The sequence below is a fragment of the Aedes albopictus genome, chromosome 1 (assembly GCF_035046485.1).
Source record: "Aedes albopictus strain Foshan chromosome 1, AalbF5, whole genome shotgun sequence".
Classification (NCBI taxonomy): Eukaryota; Metazoa; Arthropoda; class Insecta; order Diptera; family Culicidae; genus Aedes; species Aedes albopictus.
The window spans coordinates 310583371-310607381 of record NC_085136.1 but is presented as its reverse complement, the minus strand read 5'-3'; the positions used below and the strand labels follow the sequence as shown (position 1 = coordinate 310607381).

General features: G+C 44.5%; 2 protein-coding genes across 2 annotated transcripts in view; one reads left to right on the top strand and one right to left on the bottom strand.

Moving 5' to 3' along the window:
* Positions 1-9014, top strand: part of LOC109423546 (protein slender lobes) — a 31787-nt gene extending 22773 nt beyond the window's left edge. The window contains exons 3-4 of the mRNA XM_019698533.3: positions 734-2812; positions 7330-9014. Of these exons, the coding sequence (XP_019554078.2) occupies positions 734-2812; positions 7330-8862 (3612 nt within the window). The 3' untranslated portion in view covers positions 8863-9014. The remainder of the gene's footprint in view (positions 1-733; positions 2813-7329) is intronic.
* Positions 9015-13612: 4598 nt separating this feature from the next.
* Positions 13613-15891, bottom strand: LOC109402384 (myoneurin). Its single transcript, XM_019675049.3, has 4 exons — positions 15730-15891; positions 15208-15613; positions 14576-15129; positions 13613-14425 (listed from the first exon to the last, which is right to left on the bottom strand). The coding sequence occupies exons 1-4, from the start codon at positions 15745-15747 to the stop codon at positions 13700-13702; spliced, it is 1704 nt and encodes a 567-aa protein (XP_019530594.2). The 5' UTR covers positions 15748-15891; the 3' UTR covers positions 13613-13699.
* Positions 15892-24011: the final 8120 nt, after the last annotated feature.

Below are 24011 nucleotides of genomic sequence, written 5' to 3'. Positions count from 1 at the left end.
CTGATGATGATATTTTCAAATTACTTCAGTTCCTGAGTACTGGATCGAATTTTGGGGGTATTCCCAACACTATTAAGTCTATGGTATTCCCTTCGTCATGAAGTGTCTTCAATTTTTTCTAATAGAATGCCATATTTGTAGCAAATTAGAATCAACATGCTGAGATCTTTCTGATTTATTTTTCTTTTATTTGAACCTGTATCAATAACATCTAAATATAACGGGTATATATTTATTTGGGAAGGGATGCATACCATAACTTTTGATCTCGTTTCAGAGAGCGAGTAAAGGCGCTTAAGACTAGGCTTGAGAGCCAGGGCATACGGGGGAAATACCGTTGCCCCTTCCCAGGATTCCAGACATTAACATTCTTAGCAAAGTCACTCCCAACGAAGCGATATATTATTCTCCCTTTTCACAGAACGGTTGGTACGAGATGTCCCCGTTTTCTGATTCAAAAAAAAAACAATAAAAACGCTGCACAGTAGGCCTGGCCGCTTTAATGCTTGTAATGCATCTCGGATGCACTGCAACCATTAATAATGACAAGAAAAATGATAGGAGTAGTCGATCCTATCATTTTCCAGGATTCTTTCAATGAATGGCTGTGTATGTGTAGACTAGACTAGACTAGAAACAGACTGAAACTAGAATTCTAAACCATAAAATTATTCAAAAATTTTCAAATCGAATAATATTCTTATGTTTTTCCACTTTTTTTTTCTCATTCTAGGACTCAGAAATCATCATCGTCGATGAAACCATCAAAGATTCACCTCAAGTAGTCGAACAGAAGCCCGAAACGCCTAAAACGCCCACGAAAGCGAGTGCATCGCCTAAAAAGGAAGCCACAAAACTAATCATCATTGATGAAACCATCAAGGATTCTCCGCGCAAGTCCAGCCAGGAAGCTGCCTCGCCAAAAACTCCCTCGAAAGCGAACGGAACGCCCAAAAAAACCACGCCGAAAAAGTCACAGGACGAAGCATCTGAGGAATCTCCAGACAAATCCATCGATGCCTCTATTGCCAACATCGTCGAGCAGGTCCGCGAGGAAATGAACCAGTCGGCGGATCTGTCGATGTCGATTCTGGGGACTCCAAAGCCCACGACGGGTGGCAAGCACAAGTCGCACTTTTCCCATCTGCGCGAGGGTTCCTCGTCGACGCCCATTGCTGCCAAGCACGCCGCGCTGGGTGAGATTCCTGAGGAAGATCCGAAGGAGGACGCTTCGATGGGTTCGAAATCGTGGAGTCAAGCTGTGAAGGGATCTGGCCAGGACAAGGGAATTGATGTCTTCAGTGTGAGGAAGAAGGAAGAGGAGGAGAAGCAGGAGGAAGAGACGAAAACGTTGAACGAGTCACTGAAGAGAAAATCGTTGGAGAAGATGCAACCTTTGAAAGTTGACGAAGATGAAGAGGAAGGCGAGGAAGAGGAAGACGAAGATGAAATCGATGCTTCGCAGAAGCGGAGCAGCTTTGTGGACGACGAAGCCATGGAAGTGAACGGCTATCAGTCAGGTGACTCGATGGACAGCGAAACTCGGGCGGAAATAGAAGATAATCAGGTAGAGGACGACGGTGAGAGCATCGGTAGTCAGGATACGGAAGAGGACGAAGAAGATGGCGATGACGATTCGTTCATCGCTTCGGATGGTGAGGAGGTTGAGGATTTGCTTGCAGGCACGGGTGACGAACTGCATTCGGAGGAGGAAGCTGACAAATCGAGCAAAAAGAATAAGAAGAGAAAGCGAATCCTCCTGCAGGAGGACTCTAGTGAGGATGAAAAGGAAACGTCCAAGGCGGAGAAAACATTGAACGAAACAGCTGCTTCGGAAAATAAATCACCGAAAAAGGGCGATGCTTCCAATGTTTCAAAAACGGGTTCACCTAGAAAGACTCCACTGAAAACGGTTGAAGCAAAATCGCCGAAGAAGACTCCTGCCGTGAAGGCTGTGGATAAGGAAGAGCAGGAAGAATCTGCTGAACACAGTGAGGATCCACAAACAGATAACGCGGTAGCTGAATCGCCCAGATCAGCAAAGAAAACTCCATCCAAAGCCTCGCTTTCAACAGATCTACCAGAACAACATAAATCTGCGAAGAAAAACACAACGGAAGTTTCAGAATCGCCCAAGTCACCGAAGAAGACTCCGTCGAAGCCGTCGCTGGAATCAGAGACGCAGCAAGTCAAAAGTGCCGAAAAGCGTCGTTCCTCGAAGACCTCAGAATCCGAGAACGTTTCAGAGGTGTCCAAGTCTCGTAAATCCCTTCCGGCTCCGGCGCTCATTTCGGCCGATTTCTACTCTTCGTCCGCGAAGAAGGCCAAGCGTAACACCATCGACATACCGGCGGCGGCTGGTGAAGAAGAATTGGAACAAGCGACCCCGAAAGAAGAGGTAAACAGCAACTTGGTTACCAATCCGGCGGCGTTGGCCCTGGCCAAGAAGAACCGGCGGCTCTCGCAAGGATTGTCCCCTGCGACCAAACAGGACAAACGGGCATCCCTGCCGGGTAAGCTTCCGGATGAGAGCGAAGTGGGCAGTCCTCTGAAGAAAAAATCGAACAAAAAGCAGGCAGATTCGGTGGAGAAAGCAAACGATTCCGTCGAGCCGATGGAAGTGGACGAGGACGAGGAGGAGGAAGTTGCGGAGAAGCAACCGACGCCCAAAAAGCCGGCGGTTGTTGCGAAGAAGAAGCCTAGGGATCTGAGTGATTTCGACACAGAAGCCATTCTGTCGCGGTGCAACGAAATCGTCCGGGCCGACAAGGAGAAGCGCAAGGAGGGAGCAACGCTGAGGCAGAAGAAAAAGGTAAGAATATGCCATTATCATACAATCTCAATGAAAAATTTAAGTTGATTCCGTTTGAATTTAGTGAACAAACTCTATAGATTTTGAGCAGATGGTGAGCAGGTTGTGCTCACGCTCACGATCAAGGGATTTTAAGCAAAATCTCTTGAGAGGAAATTTCAACCGAATAGTTGAGCAAATTTTGACTCGGAATTTTAAGTAAATATATTTCAGGATTTTGAGGAAACTTTACTCAGGATTAATCGTGAATTTCTCAGAATTGTAGAAAAAAAAACTAATGCTTTGGATTCTAAGAAAATTCAACTCGAGATAATGAGCCAATCTAGCTCATGTCCTTTTAAAAATGTGTCCATAATATTGAGCAAATTAGACTCCGGGTCTCTCTAGCTCAAGACACTATATCTAGACGAACATTTGAAAAGGGCCTATCTGATTTTTGTAAACAAACATGTTTCTGTCTCTGTAGGGCCCATCTGCATCCACCCACGCACATCAACACCCTTAACAGGTAGCTTGAAGAACACTCCTAGATTGAGTTTAAATAAGGGCGTAAGTAACATGAGAGAGTTCTCTTCATCGACTCTCTCTTCTGCAAATTAAAGTGACAAGATGCAAATTCAATCCACCTTTTTTACACTTAGACGCTAGATTGCATCGCAACCTAGCGATTTATGCCCAAAAAGTTCAACAAAACTTGCATCTTGTCACTTTAATTTGAAGAAGAGAGAGTCGATGAATAGAACTCTCTCATGTTACTTTCGCCCTTATTCAAACTCAATCTAGACTCTTTCTGATAAGGGTGTTGATGTGCGTGGGTGGATGCAGATAGGCCCTACAGAGACAAAAACATGTTTGTTTACGCAAAGCAGATAGGCCCTTTTCAAATGTTCGTCTAGATATAAATCCACCAAAGATTTTAAGCAAATCGTGTTTGCTGAGGCATTCTAGCCAGTACAGGTATGTTCCGTTTTTATCAACACGGTCCGCGATTTTCAGTTGACAAAAACGGAATAGTGATAAAAACGGAATAATTTTCTTTGACAAAATATGTTGCAACATTTTTATACAAATTGGACGATTTCCTGTAGAACACATTCCAAAAGTAAAAATATGCAGTTTATAATGAAATTTAATTGTTTTTGTTGTCTTTTAGCACATCTTGGTTGCACAGTTCAAATTACAGTTTTCTGACTGTGACGTCGACAAGAGGTTTTCACCACCATCTTAACAGATTCCTTTGAAAGTTTCAACTAGGATACTACTTGATAATTCATGGGCTACAACTCCTAGCGGTGAGTCTACGCCGAATGAAGCATTCGCCTCCACTAGTCTCGGCCCTGAGCCAATCGCTTCCAGTCACCCTCAACGTTTAGAGCCCTTAGGTCCTCCTCAACTGCAAAAAGCCACCGTGTGCGCGGCCTACCACGAAGCCGACGGCCCCTACCTGGTTCTCTGTTGAATATGGTTATAGCTTGTCGTTCCTTCGGCATACGAGCTACGTACTCAGCCCACCGCAGCCTGCCGTGTTATATTCGCTTCACAAGGATACTTTTAGGATTCACTAGGTTACTTTTAGAAAATCTTCATGAAATTTTCTAAGCAATCACTTGTATTTTCTCCAGAATATTGGATTCTCCAAGAAGTTCCACCAGAATTCATGTAGGTTACCTTGTACCATGCCGCTTGTTTATCTTTTGGAATTCGATAAGGGTTGTCCATAAATGACATAAGGTACACCGGGGCAAGTTGAAACGGGTGGGGCAAGATGAAACAGTGGGTTAACATGATGTTTTCTAAAGATGATAAACAGTTTGATCGCCATAACACATAGTTTTTAATTCAAACAATCGTTTAGCGAAGGAAAAAAATACAAATTGTGTTGAAATCTATTTCAAAACTTCGTGTTTCGTCTTGCCCCACCCGTTTCAACTTGCCCCGGTGTACCTTAGCATATTTTAGACGATTCTTGACACCCGCTCCCCCGCGTAGCCGATTTTCCCATACCTAAAACATGGTTCGTAGCATAAGCAGAGGCTCCCCCCTCTCTCCTGAAATGCTACGTCATTTATGGACGGCCCCTAAGAATTTTTAGAGAAAAGAGGTTCTGCCTCTTATGATTTCTTCAGAAATTTCTTCTCGGATCAACCTAGATGTCTCTTTTTAAATTTCTCCTGGAGTTTCTTTGGGGATCCCTTCAAATATTCTACCAGGAATTGGAATTTATTAACCATACTTATGCATTATGTTGGGAACAGCTCGCTGACGTTGTGTACGATTTGAATCTGGAATGGCCCTAATGCACAAGGTGGGCTAAGAAAATCATTCTGGGATTTGACCTAGGTTCTAGTTCATCAATTAATCCAAGAGTTGCTTTGGAAATTCACCAAGTTTTTACTTTTGAAAGATGGGAGTTTCTCCGTTTCTTCAAAATTTCCTTCGGGAATTCTTCCAAGACTGCTTTCTGAAATCCTTCCAGGTTTTTTTTTTCCTGATATTTCTCCAGGGGTTCTTCCTGGGATTCCTTCAACAGTTTTTTTTCTAGAATTTCATCAGAAGGTCTATCTTGGAATCTTTAAAGAGATTTTCCAATACGATTCTATCTTTCATCTTTGTTATTTCCTCATGATTACTAGATGAGCCAGCCTTGGACTGAAAAACTCGTTAATAAAAATAATATTGCAAAAATAATTATCCCCGATTTCTTACTGCGTTTTCTGGGAATCTCCCAGATGTTTAGTCTAGTTTTCTTCCAGGAGTTCTTACCTAAAATCCCCCAGAAGTTTCTTCAGGGATGATGTTCTGTATAGAAATCTCCAGGGAGTTATTCCTGAGGATCCTCCAGAAGTTCCTTGTGGGAATCCTTGAGAAATTCCTTCTAGGAATCCTGTATAAATTCTTTCAAGAAATCATCCAATTGTTCCTCGAGGGATACTTTCAGAATTAAAGGGATTTCTGTAGGATTTTTTGGGAATCTTTTGTTTCTTCTTGGAATCCTTCAGGAATTGCTGGAAAAATCGTTTCCAAGATCCTACATAGACTCTTGCTTCTTTGAGAAACTTATTTCTGAAAGATTTAACTCCTACTTAACCTAAAGGAGCTTCTGAATTATTTCCTGGCAATTTCTCAGAAGAAATCCATTAAGGAATCTGGAGGAATACAAGAATCGCTAGTAGGAATTACTGCATTTTTGGAGCAAACGAAAGATGAAATCTCGGATAAAATTCTATAGTAATCTCATGTTAGGCTAGTAAATATAGCTGTTTTGACCTGGAAAATTTGGACAGGGTATCAAGGATGACAAGAGAGATCTCTGGTAGAAGTTTGAGCCCCGTCGGAAAGAAATAGCGACCAGGAGAGAAGAATTCAGCACATCGCATAATTTCAAGAAAACGTTGATTGATTGATTTGTCTTCATTTAAGAGACTTTCAGCCTTTGGCTCGTTCGTCCTTCAAGAAAACGTGTACAAAATCACGTGAAATTTATTTCACCTAAAAAAAGTCTTGTAAAAAAGATTGTAGTGTAAATATTCAGGCAAGGACAGACAAAGAAAGCCCTAAACTGTTTAAGTTCTAGAAGAACACTTGAAGTGGCAGTCCAGTTCCAGAAGAAGAAGAATAATAAGAAGAAGAAAGGAGAAGAAAGATCTTCAGAAGGAAGCTTTGATTAGTTTAATTTTACTCATTTTTAAATAAGAAGTAAAATTATGCTTGAGAGAAAGCATGAATTATCATTATTTATAGCTGATTTTGAAATGCGTTGAAAGCTACTGTGACGTATACGTCTTCTATGTCATCATTGGTAGTTGTTTCAATTTCATTCATCGGTGCATTGCCTCAAGATTAATGTTAAGCTTTAAATAACTCGTGTTCGAGGGAACAAATTTGACAAAAAATTTAGTGTTGACAAAAACGGAATGAAATATTGACGAAATCGGATAGTGACAAAAACGGATAGTGATTAAAACGGATAGTGACAAAAACGGAACATACCTGTATCTGATAAACAACCATGAGCAAATACAGCTCATTAGCAAATTCAATCCAACACTCAAGTTGATGAGCCAATCTAGCTCAGAATCATAGAAAATATGTCTATTATTTCACAAAAGTTACACAGTAAGTCAGTCTCATGCTACTATAAAAACTTCCAAAGATTTTGAGCAAACTTTTCCTTTGGTTAGAGAAAACGGTGCTCAAATTAATGAGCCAATCTAGCTCAATTTGCTGATAATTAATCTTGAGCAAATCAAGCTCATGAACAAATTCAGTTCCAGTTTTACTCGAGCTGATGAGCAAATATAGCTCAGGATCTTTTGAAAAACGTGCTTATTATCATCAGCAAATTACGCTCAGGGTAATGAGCCAACTAGCTCAATCAATACAATTTCAAAGAAATCCCCCAAAGATTTTGAGTTACAAACCTGTGAGCCAATTCAGCTCAGTATTCTGATCATGAGCAAACTAAGCTCATGATCAAATTCAGCTCAAGTTTCACTACAACGCTCCCTCTTTTGCAGGACGAAAAACGCCGTCAGCGGGAGCAGGAGCAGCAAGAAGACGCGGCCGACGGCGAAGCCAATGACGAATCAACGGAACAGCAGAAGAAGAAAAAGAAAAAGAAGAAGAAGCAGGTCAACTATCTGCTGGAGGAACTGGGCGAAACCAAAGAAGATCAGGTGGCCCGAGCACTGCAGCGCAAAATGGCCCTGCTGGAGGCGAAGCGTGAACGCAAGAAGGCCAAAAAGGCTGCCAAGTTGCGTGAGCAGCTGAACAAAGAAAATCAGCAGGAAGGCCAACAGACAACGTCGGTCAAGGCATCGAAAGGAATTGCTGCCAAACTGGAGAAGCAGACAAAGAAAACCAAGAAGATGGAGAAAGAAGTGAAAAAAGCCATTTTGGAGGATTTGAGACCGGTGGTCAGACTAGCCGTTTCCGCATTTGCCATGTACAGCGAACAGATTGAAGACATGAAGAAGGAAAAAGCGGACAAGAAGAAGCCGAAGAGCAAACAGCTCAAGGAGAAAAATCAACAACCTACGGCTGTGGAGGAAGTCCAAGCAGCTCTTCAGGCCAAACCGGACGCAAAACCGAAGAAAGATAAAGTACCTAAACAGAAGCAAGCGAGCGCTGATCAGGTTCAGCTCCCGGTGGAACATCCCAAAGCGGACAAGAAAAAGGAAGTCGTTGAAGAACCCGTAAAAGAAGAACCTGCTGCTGTGAAGCACAAAAAGAAAGAAAAGCTAACGGCAGTGAAATCAGACGAACTTCCACCAAAAAAGAAACACCACGAACAGATCAACACAGCTCCCCTCAAATCAGTGGTGTCCCTTGACGATGAACTTGCGCAACTGAAGAAGTCCCTGTCGGAACCGGTCGCCAAAGTGGTCAAAAAGCAGAAACTTTCCCACAAGGAGTCAAGCATCGCCACCGTCACAGCCAGGGAAGTCACTCCACCACGTAAAGCCACCACAGGAAAGCTGAAAGCGCTCGCCCGGCTAGAAGCGGGCTTCCAGGAAGAGCCCATCACTCCGGATCACAAACTGCTCAAACGGAACCACGGTTTCAAAGAGGAACCCGTCACGCCCAAGTCCGTGGGATTCAAGGTCTCCAGTGTGCTGCCTGCCGGCCAGGAAGCACTGAAGCAGGAAGCCGTGGAGGCCAAGCGGAAGAAAACCTACCACAACACGAATCGCATTCGGCCGGAGGACGTGCGGGAACCAGCGAGAGGACTTCCGCTTCCCGTCTGGACTCGATCCGGCACGTTCGAAGTCGAGGAGCTGGAGGAAACAAAGTCCCGGAAAGTTGCCAAAGGTGGAAGCGATTATGTACCGCTGAACGTTAACGGTGGTAACAGTGCGACGGAATTCCTGGTGAAGCCGCTTGGCGGTAAGAGCAAGCACAGCGGGGAAAGCAAAACGAGCACCGGCGGGGGCATTTCCAAGGTGCACCGGATCGACGCGGATACCGTGGATGAAGCGGTGATCAACTTCAAGAAACAGGCCATTTTCGGTAAGAATGCACATTTGCGGGAGAAGAAGCGCAAACATTAAGGCCAGTAGTTTCGCCATCTTTGTGTTATCTTCCTGTGTCCTTTATCTACTGAATGTTTTGTTTTGTTTATCACTAAGCCTTTGCAAAATGAATATCTTTTAGTTCGTTTTTTAAGGAATACATTTACAGATAATGTTCATACTTCAAACAACATTGACCGGTGGTTATAAATGATTCGCTTCGAAATGTCCTTTTTTGTTTTTGGTTGATGGATCAGAAGATTGTGAACTTGAAAATGTCTTTGTTTGCAACTTGCCATTCTCTTTATTTCTACTTCTATTTTACTTCATACTTTGCTCTTTTGCTCAACGTTGAACCTCGCTTCGGTACCGGTGGGCATAACCCGTCAACCTGTTGGCCAGAACCCTCGGCCTTGCGCCTCTCATTCTTCGAAAGACTCTAAATATTGCTCTGGGGTCGGAGGTTTGATCTCTGGAGGGGAAATAGAGGAATTTGTTGCAACACTATTTGACTTGTTTTAGCAGCGTCCTTGGAATGAGCAGACTTTGAATTTGTGTAGAAATTCTCAACGTGCGAAGCCAACTGTCATTTGCTCGTAGAAGAGAAGAGGAAGAAGGAATGGGTGTAAGAACTTCGGAGCCAGTCGAGTGATGGAGTCGGCATCTGACTCGTGATCGGTGGAAGAAAGAAACTTGAGTTAGTCAATCGGATATAGCAGAGAAAAACGCTCGTGTTGCAAGGATTACGACAACCAGGGTTACCGTATACCAGCGAAACGTGGTGTGTATCAGAGGAGAGTAATCAACGGCTACATCAGACAGTGATCCTAATGTTTTCGGACACATGTCCATGGCAGTACTGCAGGAAGATTCAGAAGCTAGTGTTGCTGCCAGTATTCAACTGAAAAAGGGAAGAAATCCTACGATATTCAACCAGCTTCTAGCACCAAACCGTGCTATACAAACGTGGACTTGCCCGGATCCGATGTCAGGTTGGTCAACAGGTTGATGACGGGACACGATTTTTCCAAATTCTGGTTAGCGAAAATGAAGCTGGAGGAAACCGAGGAATGCGAACTATGCGATGAACCAGAAACTGCGGACCACCTCATAATGCACTGCCCTAGATTCGGAATATTAATATCCAAATTCGACTTTGAGTTGCAATTTTACAGCCTACAAGACTTGCTACAATCCAAAAATATGAAGGTTTACAGAGAGGTAACAGATTTCATACGACAAGCTAAGCTAAGTTTGTAATCAAAAGTACAAATTGAACGAACTGAACGGAACATCAAAGCTAGCCGTCACAAGAAAAGAGACGGCAAACAGTCAGCTGGCCAGGCTGGGTTCAGGAAAGGGAAGTCCGAAGTCGGCAGTGGATGCTATCCAGAGCATTTTTGTTAGTTAGAGAAGGACTTTGGAAGTACGTCTCGCCGGGAGTGAAGCCGCAATTGGTTCTAACACGGCGGCGGTGGCGAGGGAGACCAGCGAGCGCGCGCGCGACGATCGGTTTGTTGCTGACAGGAAGTCCACACGGACACATCCAGAATACGAACTCCGCGAAGGAAGTGTGGGACAATTTGGAAAAGCAGCACCAGAAGAAGACGCTAACGACCAAAGTGCAACTGCTCAAGCGAATATGCGTCATGGAGTACCACGACGGCGAAAACATCGAAGAACACTTGATGTAGTTCGAGAAGCTGGCCAATGCCGGAACAAAGCTGGAACAAGATCTCCAAGTGGTTGTAGTGTTTCGCAACTGGGACACCGTGATTCTTAAGCTATTCTGGATCTGAAGCGTGAAGGTTTGGCAATCGGTGGTATTAAGGTACGTAGCTGCTCAGTGAAAATTTCTTGTGAACCCTGCTTGGATTGGAACCCTCCCCAAGAAGGTAAAGCGGAAGTCGAAGGCAGTGTTGGATTTGATCCACACCGACTTGTGTGGGCCGATGAACACGGCTACACCTGGTGATCGTCGATACTTTCTATCGCTAATCGGTTACTACAGCCGCTTTACATACTAGAGAGGAAGTCAGATACGGTGGATGCTATCGGGGACTTCGTGCATCTGGTGAAAACGCAGTTCGGAAGGCCTCCGAAGATCATTAGATCGGATCAAGGAGATACTCTCCTCCTATTCTTCCTTGGCGCAGATTTGGTCAAATTTCTCAAGCAGGAGGGCAGCAGTTCACGACAGCAAACACGCCACAGCAGAACGGAGTCGCGGAGCAGAGGAACCGTTCGCTCATGGAAATGGCTTAGTGCATGGCCGAGGCGGTTAACACGGCAAACTGCCTACAGAATATGCTGCCAACGAAGCCGGTACAGCAGACGCACTACGAGATTTGGTACGGGACGAAGCCGGAGATGAGCATGCTCCAGGTGTTCGGTTCAGAGGCGTACGTGTTAATCCCGAAGGAGAAGCGGACGAAGCTGCAGTCGAAGGCAAGAAAAATTACTTTCGTTGGGTACTCCCATAAAGCATAAATCATGGCGTTTCATCGACTTGAAGACAAACGAAGTCGTTTTCAGTCGTAATACTCTTTTCTTGCAGTCTGATCGGAAGGTTGAAGATGCGGTCGCTGAGGATTTCTTAGAGCTAGCTCAGCTGCCGGCAAAGTCGACTGGCAACATGGAGCAGGTGAAGTCGGACGAGTGCGATACAGAATCCGATGATTCGGAAGGTGAGCCGGACGAAGATAGCGATGAAGAAGAATTCCGTGGTTTCGATGAAGAGTCTTGCGAGAATTTGGTGCATGGTTTCCAAGATCCAGCAGACCAAAGCGTGTATGCAGATACCAGTGGAAGTGATGTCGAATGGCAGATTAGCTAAGTGTCAGCAGGACGAGTCTCGTAGTTACCAGCAGAACGACGAGCTGACGTCGCTGCGGGATTGCCAAGGCTTGGGATTTGACATGGTTGCCGCCGCCAGGAAGCAAGACGATCGGATGCCGCTGGATCAAAGAAACAGGATGAGCAAGGTATGTAAAGTGATTCGATATAAAGCGAGATTAGTGGCCCAAGGTATCACACAACGGCACGGCCTGGATTACGACGAAGTGTTCGCCCCGAAGTGTTGATGTGAAGACGGCATATTTAAATGGCGATTTGAAGGAGACCATCTATATGCGGGCTCCACCTGAACTACGAGTTGGAAGGTTTGTCGGTTGCGCAAAAGCCTTTACGGGTTGAAGCAATCAGCAAGAGTATGGAACGAGAAGCTGAGAAATGTTCTGAAGCGACTCGGATTCAAGCAGGCGGAAGCTGATCCGTGCCTGTTTGTGCGGTAGAAGAACGACAGCACAATGTATGTCCTCGTCTATGTGGAAGATATGCTGGTCGTCACCTCCAATGACAAGGAATACGACGGGTTTGTGAAGGCTTTGGCTATGGAGTTCCAAATAACAACACTTGGAGAAGTGAAGCATTTTTTGGAGATAAGAGTGACGAAAGAAGGTAACGCCTACTGCTTGAACCAATAGGCATACATCGACAAGTTGGTTGAACAGTTTGGACTTGCGGATGCGAATTAGTATGGGACACGCTTGTATGAAAAAAATAAATCCTCGCTCCAGTCGACTTTTTAGATCCCATTTAGGTCCCATATGAACTGTACAAAATTTCAGCGCAATCGGTGAAACTATAATTTAGCGCAAGCCGTTCAAAGTTTTCATAGGATTTACTATGGGAAAAGTTACACTTCCAAACAAAAAATCCCAGAGGTCGCCCTTTGTCTCCTTAATTCAAATCGATTAACGTTTCCTGTAGAAATAACATTTATGAAACTTTTCTTCGAAGACCGCAAAACGATTGGATGCCTGTGGAAAAAGTTATTGATTTATTACCGATTAGTGATCCAACGAACGGCTTTTTGCTTTGTTTTATCAGCAGCACTGCTGCTGCCGTTGTTGCATGGGGTGGCGGGAGGCATCACCACCCCCAGAAACAGCAGCATCCAAAGCAGCAGCTACAGTGCTGCTAATAAAACAAAACAAAAAGCCGTTCGTTGGATCACTAATCGGTAATAAATCAATAACTTTTTCCACAAGCATCCAATCGTTTTGCAGTCTTCGAAGGAAAGTTTCATAAATGTTATTTCTACAGGAAACGTTAATCGATTTGAATTAAGGAGACAAAGGGCGACCTCTGGGATTTTTTGTTTGGAAGTGTAACTTTTCCCATAGTAAATCCTATGAAAACTTTGAACGGCTTGCGCTAAATTATAGTTTCACCGATTGCGCTGAAATTTTGTACAGTTCATATGGGACCTGAATGGAATCGAAAAAGTCGACTGGAGCGAGAATTTGATGTTTGTCCCATACTAATGCGAATGTATCACGAATTCCTATGGACGTCGGATATCTACAGCAAAAGGAGGAGTTGGAGAGTCTACCGAACAATGACAAGTTCCAGAGCCTCGTCGGTTGTAAGTACATCGATACTTGGAACGCAGGTAGGCGGATGTAGAGTAGAATGCTTCCAAAGATGAAGATTTGCAAGGAGGACGTTCAGAGCGGACTCGTTGGCTATAAGTGGCAGCAAGAGTGGGCCAGGAAACGCGGATAAACTGGAGCTACCGACTTATTCCAAATGTGACGATGTGGACATCCAGAAAATACGGTGAAAATTACTTACCTCTACGTACCTATCGTAATTAAGTTCAGGTCAGGCCATGGATGCTCTCTTGAGATGAGAACAAACAACCGTATTGGAGAAGATCGATGACAATGATTTCTAGTCAGTTAATATGGACATTTTCGACGAAACTTTGATAATCAATCCCATGACAAATTAAGATCAGCTTTATTCCGATTCGACTTCGATTCCATATCACATAACCTACTTTCGACTTTCCACAAGGCCCACCTACCCCTCAACATTCCATAAACGTGTAGAAATCGTCATCCCCGGTCGCGTGGCTTCCGTCCAGATGGTCAGCCGGGAAGCAATCGGTCGTAAAGTCCCGCGAAGCTTCCTCCAGCAGATGTTCCGCACCGAAAGGATGCTCGGCCACCACCGGTTGAACGGCGGCCACCGATGGCGTCAGTTCCGGTTGCTGATGCGGCGGAATGTGGGCCGCCAACATTACGGACAGATCGTCATGCTGGTCATGCTCCTTGAGGAGGACACCCGTTGTTACCGTTACGGTCGAAGGATCCGGCAGGGATGGAAGCGACGACACTAGGAGAGGTTCTGCTGGAGAAAGAAGTGGTTCCGGGATTACTTCCTCCAGGCGATGATGCAGTGGGAGAGCTTCAACGGCGATGATCTGGTGGTCAGCAGGAGTGTCTTCCTCTTCCGGTTCCGGTGGATGTGCTTTGGCGTAGTGCTTTTTAAGATCCCACGTGAAGCGAAACTTGCTGGGACACAGCTTACAACCGTGCGGGTATTCCGCGGTATGAACCATCATGTGCGACCGCAGCTGATAGGGATGCGCAAAAAGCATCGGGCACATGGTACAGGGGTGTTTCCGGAAGTTTTGGTCGTGCGATCGGGTGTGCTTGTACAGAATGGCTTTGGTGAAGAACGCCTTGCCGCAGATGTCGCAGCTGTATCGCCGCACGTTGGCATGGCAGTTGAGGTGGTCCTTGAGACGGTACTAAAATATAAGGGAAAATCATGAAATGTTCTAAGTAGGTGATCAGATTCTTTCGGAGTCCCGGATTTCCGTAGCATTCCGGAACCCTGATTAGAGCAATGACCATCATTCACATAAGTGCTTAATCCTTTATAAGGGTTCTTGACTTACCAGTTTGTGGAACTTCTTGTTGCAAATCTGACATTCAAGCCGTTTTTCCTGTCGGTGGAAAACCAGATGTGACCGAAGTGTACTCGTGCTGCTAAACGACTTTCCGCAGACGTGACAAATGGCCGTCTTAACCGGTGAACCAGCCACTTTCCTAGTTTTGCTTTTCTCCTCTTCCGGTCCCTGACTTTTGGTATGCTTGTGCACGTGGACCCGCAGTCCCATCAGTGTTGGTAGCGATTGTCCGCAAATATCACAGGTAAATGGTCCCCTCCGCTTCGAATTCTCATTCCCTACCATCTCGCAGGTCTGCCGATGTTTCTTCAACTTGGTGCAACTTCCAAAAGTTTGCTCGCAATCCAGACACACCCACTGAAGCTTCCCGTTGACGACCCGCCGGCGGGAATCGTTTGCAGCTGTTGTGCTTGAGGTTTTGCTGGTTGAATTCTTGGAACGAACTCGTTTCGGCTCCTTTGCCGGTATTTCCTCTTCAACGGTGTCCTCTTCCTCATCTTCATCCTCATCGTACTTCACCTCGGGGAAATCGTCTTCCTCATCTGGCAAGTTAAAGAATTACAGTCAGATATAGCCAAGCATACAACTTGCATGCCATTTGAACCGAAACTCGCACTTACCCGGCGGTGGTGGACTGAATCCGCCGTAGTTTTCCTCCGACTTGATAAAATCCAAATTCAGAAAATCCGGTATCACGCTCCGCTCGGCCAGCAGCGAGCTAATCTTCTTCTGGCCCTCCTCGCACCGGCAGCGGAACTCTCGGATCCGCCCAAGGAACTCGGCACAGGTGGAGCAGATTTTGGTACACCCGGTGCTGGCTGCGATTCCGCTGATGGCCAGTTCGGCAATAAGGTCCAAATGCAGTTCGGATAGGTCCAACAGCTGCAGGGGTTCCTCCTTGGCACAGAGGCGGCAGATGTGCAACAGAAGGGACTCTTTGCCACTTTCGCGCTTCTGGATCAGCTCGTCCACGGCCGATTCGATGATGTTGGTGATCAGGGTGTTGTACTCGGTGATGTTCATGGGCTGGGGAGATTCGTTTTGTGGGATAAAGTTATTATTTCATGCTTATTATTGTGGATTATCGCCTTGGGCGAGTTGGTTAGTGAGACATTACATTGTATATAGTCTTCTACAATTACCTGATGAAGATTATCCATTTTGTTGAGTATTCTGTATGATGTATTTCGAATGTAAAAATCTGTATTTCAATCAGTACTGATTTGTTTACGAATATTATGGATCAGACATAAGTAATTTAAAAACATTGGTGGATGTCTGTAAATAACAACATCAGATCCTATATCTCGCGTTACATTTGAAAAGGGCCTATCCCCAGAACGTAAACATTGAGAAAAATCGATGCAAACATTTTCCATCACATTTCCTATTCGTATTTCTCGCGTTACATTTGAAAAGGGCCTATCCCTAAAATGTAAACAAATCGATTTTGATACCTTTCCATAGCATCCCCCAACAGTAACATACTGTGCAAACATCACCCGCCTAACCGTTAATCTTATCAGAATAAACCCCACTTTCAAAACGGCCGATCATTGCTTTTTTTCCCAATCATTCATAAGCCCGTGCTCCAAATGGGCCAGTAACGGTAAAATTTTGTTTTCATTTGTTGGTCCTCTCGTTTAAAGGGCCGACAACCGAAAATTTTCGGAGCGGCTCTCGGCCCGAGCGCCGAGAGCGAGAATTCTCTCTCTCAAAAACGGCCAAGCCTCGATACGATTTTTTTTTTTTTTTTTTATCCATATCGTTTATTTCTAGGCTCACTCGCCGGTTTCAGCTTTGCAGAGCCAACATTCTTTATATTTATTTTGGATTATAAATAGTAAATGTTATTCCCTTTCGATTTTTATTTTTCGACAAAACATTCTTTCCGGTCGACGAAGTGCCGACTTATGCATTATCGTGGTCCGTGTTGTGGGACCCCTGTTCAGAACAGACTGTTTTGATTTCGTTCCCGTTTTGCAAGTCCTTTTGTTTGGTGGATCGCCGACGCTTCTTTGTCACAACATGAAAATCGGATGATGTGCTCGATCCATTCGACCCATTCAACGTCGGTCCATTCTTCGTTGTTCTGTTGATTTTGGTCTTCAGCTGTAGGTTGCTTTGTGACGGGTGACGACTCCTCAATGTTGTTGATAGGAGGAAAATCAGTTAAGTTGAAGAGCTCGCCGGATGGATCAGTTGATTCGCGCTGGTTTGAAGCTCGAGTTGAAGTACTGGAACCCGCACACTTTTCATTTGGGTGGGCCGGTTGACCGCATTGATGACATAATCTGGGCTGATTCAAATACGAAACCATTGTCCTTTCGTCATCGATGGTGATGAACGATGGGACGTCACGCAACAATCGCATCCTTAGCACTCGCACGCCGTTTGGAATACCGGAGAAATAATGCTTCCATGTATCATTCCGTATGGAAATCACCTCCCCATACTTCAGCATATGGTTGCTGATAATGGTATTATCCATTGACCGAGGGAGATCGTGTATTCGAACGGTCACAAAGTCACAATCCACGTACACGGGGATGCGGAATTCTTTTCCCGCACAAAGCACTGTACGTTTACAATTGTTCTCCAATTGATAACGCGAGGCAATTTCGTAAGTTTTCATCTCGATCAGCACACAGTTGCGGTGGTGGTGCAACTGTATGCTTTCAACATCCGAGTACTTGAGGTGTATTTCATCCTCTAAAAAATTCTGCACTTTTCTCAAATCCGGGCGAACCGGTAGAACGCTGAAATCCACTACGAGGGTGTTTTTTCTTGCACCACACATGATTGCCGATGTAAGCGAAGCGAGAGCACGTCCGACGTACGCGATGATTGGCTATAAACTGAGGGATGCCTCGATACGATGTCAACAACGGACTCACTCGGGGGACCAATCCACGCTAAGAAAATTTTAGAAAGACTCACAATAAGGCGTACACCGGGTGAAATTTTTCAAATTAGCTTAACATCTTTATCTATAATTTTTCATACTTTTTTGATAACTTTTAATTCAAAATTGATTATTGAAGCATAGATACATCTATTCTTGTGTCATTAAAACGTTAAGCTTGTTGAGAAATCCGAAAACTGTGAAATACGAATAGGAAATGTGATGGAAAATGTTTGCATCGATTTTTCTCAATGTTTACGTTCTGGGGATAGGCCCTTTTCAAATGTAACGCGAGATTTCACAGTTTTCGGATTTCTCAACAAGCTTAACGTTTTAATGACACAAGAATAGATGTATCTATGCTTCAATAATCAATTTTGAATTAAAAGTTATCAAAAAAGTATGAAAAATTATAGATAAAGATGTTAAGCTAATTTGAAAAATTTCACCCGGTGTACGCCTTATTGTGAGTCTTTCTAAAATTTTCTTAGCGTGGATTGGTCCCCCGAGTGAGTCCGTTGTTGACATCGTATCGAGGCTTGGCCGTTTTTGAGAGAGAGAATTCTCGCTCTCGGCGCTCGGGCCGAGAGCCGCTCCGAAAATTTTCGGTTGTCGGCCCTTTAAACGAGAGGACCAACAAATGAAAACAAAATTTTACCGTTACTGGCCCATTTGGAGCACGGGCTTATGAATGATTGGGAAAAAAAGCAATGATCGGCCGTTTTGAAAGTGGGGTTTATTCTGATAAGATTAACGGTTAGGCGGGTGATGTTTGCACAGTATGTTACTGTTGGGGGATGCTATGGAAAGGTATCAAAATCGATTTGTTTACATTTTAGGGATAGGCCCTTTTCAAATGTAACGCGAGATATGTATTATACTTGTATTTGTGGTTCTATACTAACACATAAGCTTTCAGAATGCGGACAGCATTCGCATGGAAAGGGGATAGTAGTCAGCATTAGGACAGCAATAATGATGGAAGGCATGCTTCATAAAATTTTTAAATTTGTCCCACTTTATACGCTAAGATCAGCTCGGTAGTTTTCTGTTGAGATTCACTGGATAGGCTCTCATGCTCTCGCCGTTCTGCATGCTCGCCGATAGCATTGTAATAGATTGTAATATGCCTTCGGTCGATGCACAATCGCAGAGGTTAGATTAGAAGTTTTGTAGCCTCCGTGTAGTAACGTGGGGCTGCAAAACGGTGAGTCGAAAAGGAGAGCGTCCAACATAGCTCTGGTCCTCACAAGTTCGTACCAGAGAAGTTGTTATAGAGAAGCGCGCCATCCCGTGCGCTCATTGTTTTTTTTTGGTTCTTGCATACAACATCGAGCGTTACACCTTGTATCGCGTGCGGTATACCGATAGGCGATTACATTTTGTTCGACCTTGCGTTCAGTTCAAAACTACGGCAGTACAGTTTTTCTTCCGGTTTTACGGATTACTGCCCGAGATGGCTTGCGCCAAGTGCCAAAATGCGACCTCCGAATCGGATCAAATTGTTTGTCGTGGTTATTGTAAAAAATCGTTCCATTTTTGCTGTGTGGGAATGGATTTTTCTTTCCAAGACCATCAGAGAGCACACGTAAAAAACGTGTATTGGATGTGCGATGATTGCTCTGATTTGTTTGAAAACGACCCCTTCCGCAATATTTCTTCACGCTGCGTTATTGGAAATGTATCCGACGAGACTAGCCTGAGCAGTCTTAAAGACGAAATCGCCGAGCTGAAGAAGGTAGTTGGAGTTTTGTCTTCGAAGGTCGACGGGAATTCGATGACCCCGGTGGTGTCTACACCGTGGTCCGGTTTTAATCGCATGCTTACTCCGAGTAACGTCCCGAACACCCCGAAACGGAAACGTGTGGAGAGTCTACCCAAGGAGAGATCATCGACAATTCGTGGTTCCAAAGCAGCATCCGAAATGGTAAAAACAGTTCCACCACCAGAGGAACTGTTTTGGCTCTATTTGTCAGCATTCGACCCTTGTACTTCTGACGATGACATCACTTCCTTCGTTAGGAGTTGTATGAATCTTCCTGCCGATGTAGTGCCAAAAGTGGTTAGACTGGTTCCTAAAGATAGAGATCCAGCAACCCTTAGCTTCGTCACTTTCAAGATTGGATTGAGCAAAACTCTCAAGGAAACCGCGCTGTCCAAGGAAACGTGGCCTGATAACGTTTATTTTCGGGAGTTTGAAAATCAGTCAAAAAACCAACGGAAAGTCGTCAGAGTGTTTGCAGAGAAGAATCCGCTCGACAGACAATAGATCCACAAAGGACACCGGGACGCACGCCTGCCCTCAGCCTTTTGGAAGCCTCGGATCCGCCCACCACAGTCGAGCCCCTCCCGCCAGCGACCTACAGCCGTCCCGGTCCTGTGTGTGGTGCCGGCGATGAGGTCTTCCAAAATCTATTTGCAGGCAAGTATTGACGATCTTGCGCCAAATACGACGCACAGGCAAACAAAATTGTCCCACCACAAAATATGCACACCGGTTTTAGCCGAGGGGGTCGACAGTAACCGATTTGATTCAATTACCGTGCGATAAGCCGTAATTTTGTTTGATTTTTTGAATTATTCATAATTATTTTCATACTGAACATCGATTCGATTTTCTCGGATTTTCTTCATTTTCTGCCATTTTCCAAGTTAAAATCGATTTTATACCAGTAAAATGATAAAAATGAAATATATTGCCCGTTGTGAAGATTTATAGATTCAGACGCAAATAAATGATTAGGCGCATTTTCAGCGTAGGTGCGTTAGAAATGTTTGTTTACAATATAAAACTAGCACCAAATGTGTGCCTAACAACACAGCGTAAAATATTCACCAGGACGCGATCTGGTTTTATATCTGTGAGCCCACGCAAGAAAAATCCACGCAACTAATTTTCGCGCAGGAGTCTAAACAGGTGGAATCTCCGCAATATCTGAAAAATCGAACAAAATGGAAAAAAAATCGTTCGAAAATCGAAGAAAATTGACGCTGGAAACGGCTAACATCTTTTAAAATGTTACGGCGTCGCGACGCCACGTCGAAAATTCTGACAACTTTTCCAGGTAAACAATCAGCAGCATCGGATGAGGCGTCGGCCATCAGCTGGTCGCTCCTTGGTCGCTCTGCAGCAGGAATGGGCCTTTTCATTTGACGTCTTAAATCAGCTGATTGTTCGGGCGTTTGACAGTTCTTCTATGAAGATGACACGTTCTTGTTAGCAGCTGTTGTTCAAGCTTTGTAAACAAATGCATGCACGGATCTGTCACATGAAAAGGCCTATTGCTGGAGTTACCAAGTCTACCAAGTACAACAACGAACACCTCGGACTCGACCTCGGAAATATGGGAAATATGTTATTGAGAAGATAATATCTTATATAGCGCATTTAGTTCACCACTGGACTATCGCACTAGTTTTCACGAGTGCGAAAACGCTAATAACACACTTAAACTCCAAATTTGATCTCGGTAAATACGAATAACGAACTCAATCGGTAAAGCTTATTTTAACTGAAATGTCGTTAAAATTTGACAGTTTATCAAAAATAACTTGTCAAAAATAACGAAATTCGGTAGTATACGTTCATTACTGATTATCGGTAAACTATTTTGCCACAGCAATCGGCAATCTAATCATATCGCTGAATTTCGGTAAAGCGCAACTGTCAAACATAAAAACGGGAGCGTTGTCGTCTAGGTGCCATCTTCAAAAAAAAAAAAAAAAAGAAACCAGGATTTTTTTAAGCGAATCTCTTCGCTAAAAATATTATCTCGTAAGTAAAGAAATTAAATTTGCGTTAAGCTATGTATGCTTCTGATATGAATATTTATTAATGAATAGGTTTCTCTTTTAATTATCTTTTCAGTTCTTTGTTTTGGAGATGGAGCGCTGCAGCAGGAGTGTTTCCTGTGAGGTTTCCTGGTGCCTGTTTGGTTGCTGCCGGGACGCTACCTTAATCGTCATTAAGGATGAAAGGCTCCTCGTAAGCATCTGGTCACAAAGGTCGCCCGCTAAAATGTTTCCTCGACCGGCGGAATGATAAAGCCGCATTGTTACCGGCCGGGATGCGCAAGTCAAGCGCAAGTTGCCGTTCCAGCGCTTGTTTCGTGAAATTCCGTAGAATTTCAAGATGGATCTGCGCTTCCAAAGTATCGCCGTTGCTGCCCTGTAGGAAGCCAACCAAGAAGCCAACGAAAGCTACCTACCTGGTCGGGTTTTTCGAGTACACCAATCTGTGCGCAATCCACACCAAGCGTGTCACCATCATGCCGAAAGATATCCAGCTGGCCCGGCGCATCCGTTGCAAGCGTGCAGGAGTAGAAGGAAGTGACCCCGGAAGAAGAGTGAAGTTGTGTTTTTACTATGCTTTTTGTTACCTGCTTGCGTGAATCGAAAATAAAATTGTTAACCTAATTTTCATTTTCGTTTTATTTTACTTTTTCTTATTGATGAGCATGAAAGAAAATAATCATTTACTGAATTTCGGTAATAATGTATGCCGAAATTTTCGGCGATGTATTACCGAGCCGCTCGTTAAAGTTTGACAGCTGACGTTTGTAAAGTTTGCAGCCTACTCGGCAATTTGAACTTTTACCGAGATTTTTACCGAGCTCTCAGCTGTTGGATTCTCGGCGATTTATTTTGCCGGCCTCGGCAAATTAAATTAAGTGTGAAAAGTGCGCGATTGCATCAAATCAACTCGGTGTCTTCAGAGCACTTGTTCTCCATAGATTGAAGAAATAGTGCGCCGAAGACATCAACCTGATTTGATGCAATCGCGCACTTTTATTTACGTTTTCGCACTTATAATGTCGCAGTTCGCAGTCCAGTAGTGAACTAAATGCGGTATATTATATTTACTATTTCATGTCATATTTAGGATTAAAATAATCCGTAGACTATGTAGACAACAATCACTTCCGGGAACAGCTGTTGTTTACAAACAAGCTCCAACCTCAGCTCCAACCAGAAGCACAGGGAGAACAAAACAAAATAGAGAAAATTTGACATTTTTGTTCAGAGATGTGCATCGATTTTGTTCGATTTTATGTGGATATGCCAACTTATAATCGATTTTATCGGATATTTCGGATATGGGTGATTTTAATCGATTTTCGTTAATTTCTTCAGTTTTGTCGAAATTATGTGAAAAATTGTGAATCCTTGTAGGTTTTGGCTTAAAATCTAGGATATCGGGAAGAGTCGTCCCCCTCGGTTTTAGCATACATTGGTTGATGCCGCCGCTACAGTTTTCCAGTAACGGAGCGTTATTTTGGGGTGGTGTTCCGACTAATCGGTTTGTTTATGCACTGTTTCCTTTGTTGTTGGATGTGTGAACATTGTGCTGTCAAAGATTGAACATTTGCACGATCGTCGCGAAATCCTTGCAAAGCTCAATACCATTCTTCCATGAACAACCATTCGCGCCCTGAAATCCATGTACCTTCCAGTGCATCTGCAAAACGTGATTCCAACAGCACCTCCTCGATCCAGACACCGGGACGCACGCCTGCCCTCAGCCTTTTGGAAGCCTCAGACCCGCCCGCCACAGTCGAGCCCCTCCCGCCAGCGACCTACAGCCGTCCCGGTCCTGTGTGTGGTGTCGGCGATGAGGTCTTCCAAAATTCATACGCAGGCAAGTACAACGCTTTAACGAACTATTCGTGCTCTCAAGTGTATGATGTTTCCAGCCCACCCGCATCGCGCAACGTCCGTCATCTCTTCTCGCTCCAGCCACCGGGACGCACGCCTGCCCCCAGTACCTTGGAAGCCTTGAATCCGCCCACCACAGTCGAGCCCCTCCCGCCAGCGACCTGCAGCCGTCCCGGTCCTGTGTGTGGTGTCGGTGAAGAGGTCTTCCGAAACTCTTGTGCAGGCAAGTACAACGTCCCTTTGAGCAACTCATGCACTGAAATACGTGTTGTTTCCAGTTGTCCAACTGATGGTCCAACCGTCACATCAACTCCGTCGTCATCTAGAGCTGCCTCGCCCAGCAGTTATCAAGAGACAACCGTTTACTATCAGAACGTTGGCGGTATGAACAGTAGTGTCGCGGATTTCCGTGTTGCTATCTCCGGTGGTTGCTACGACATCATCGTTCTCACCGAGACTTGGTTGGATGCACGAACGCTTTCCCACCAAATTTTTGGTGACGAATACGAGGTTTTCCGGTGTGATAGGAGCATTGGAAACAGCAAAAAACCAACAGGCGGGGGTGTCTTAATAGCTGTTAATTGTAGGCTCAAAGCGAGAAGAGTTGATAACCCCTCTTGGATTGGTTTAGAGCAAGTGTGGGCATCGATCAAGCTGGGTGATCGCACCTTGTTTCTCTGTGCGCTGTATATTCCACCTGATCGCAAACGTGAAGTATCACTTATGGAATCACATTGCCAGTCATTGTTCTCTATTCTGGAAATCGCTAGACCCAGGGATGAAATTGTTGTGATGGGTGATTTCAATCTCTCTGAAATCACGTGGAGCAGAACATGCAATGGCTTTCTCTATCCCGACGTAGAC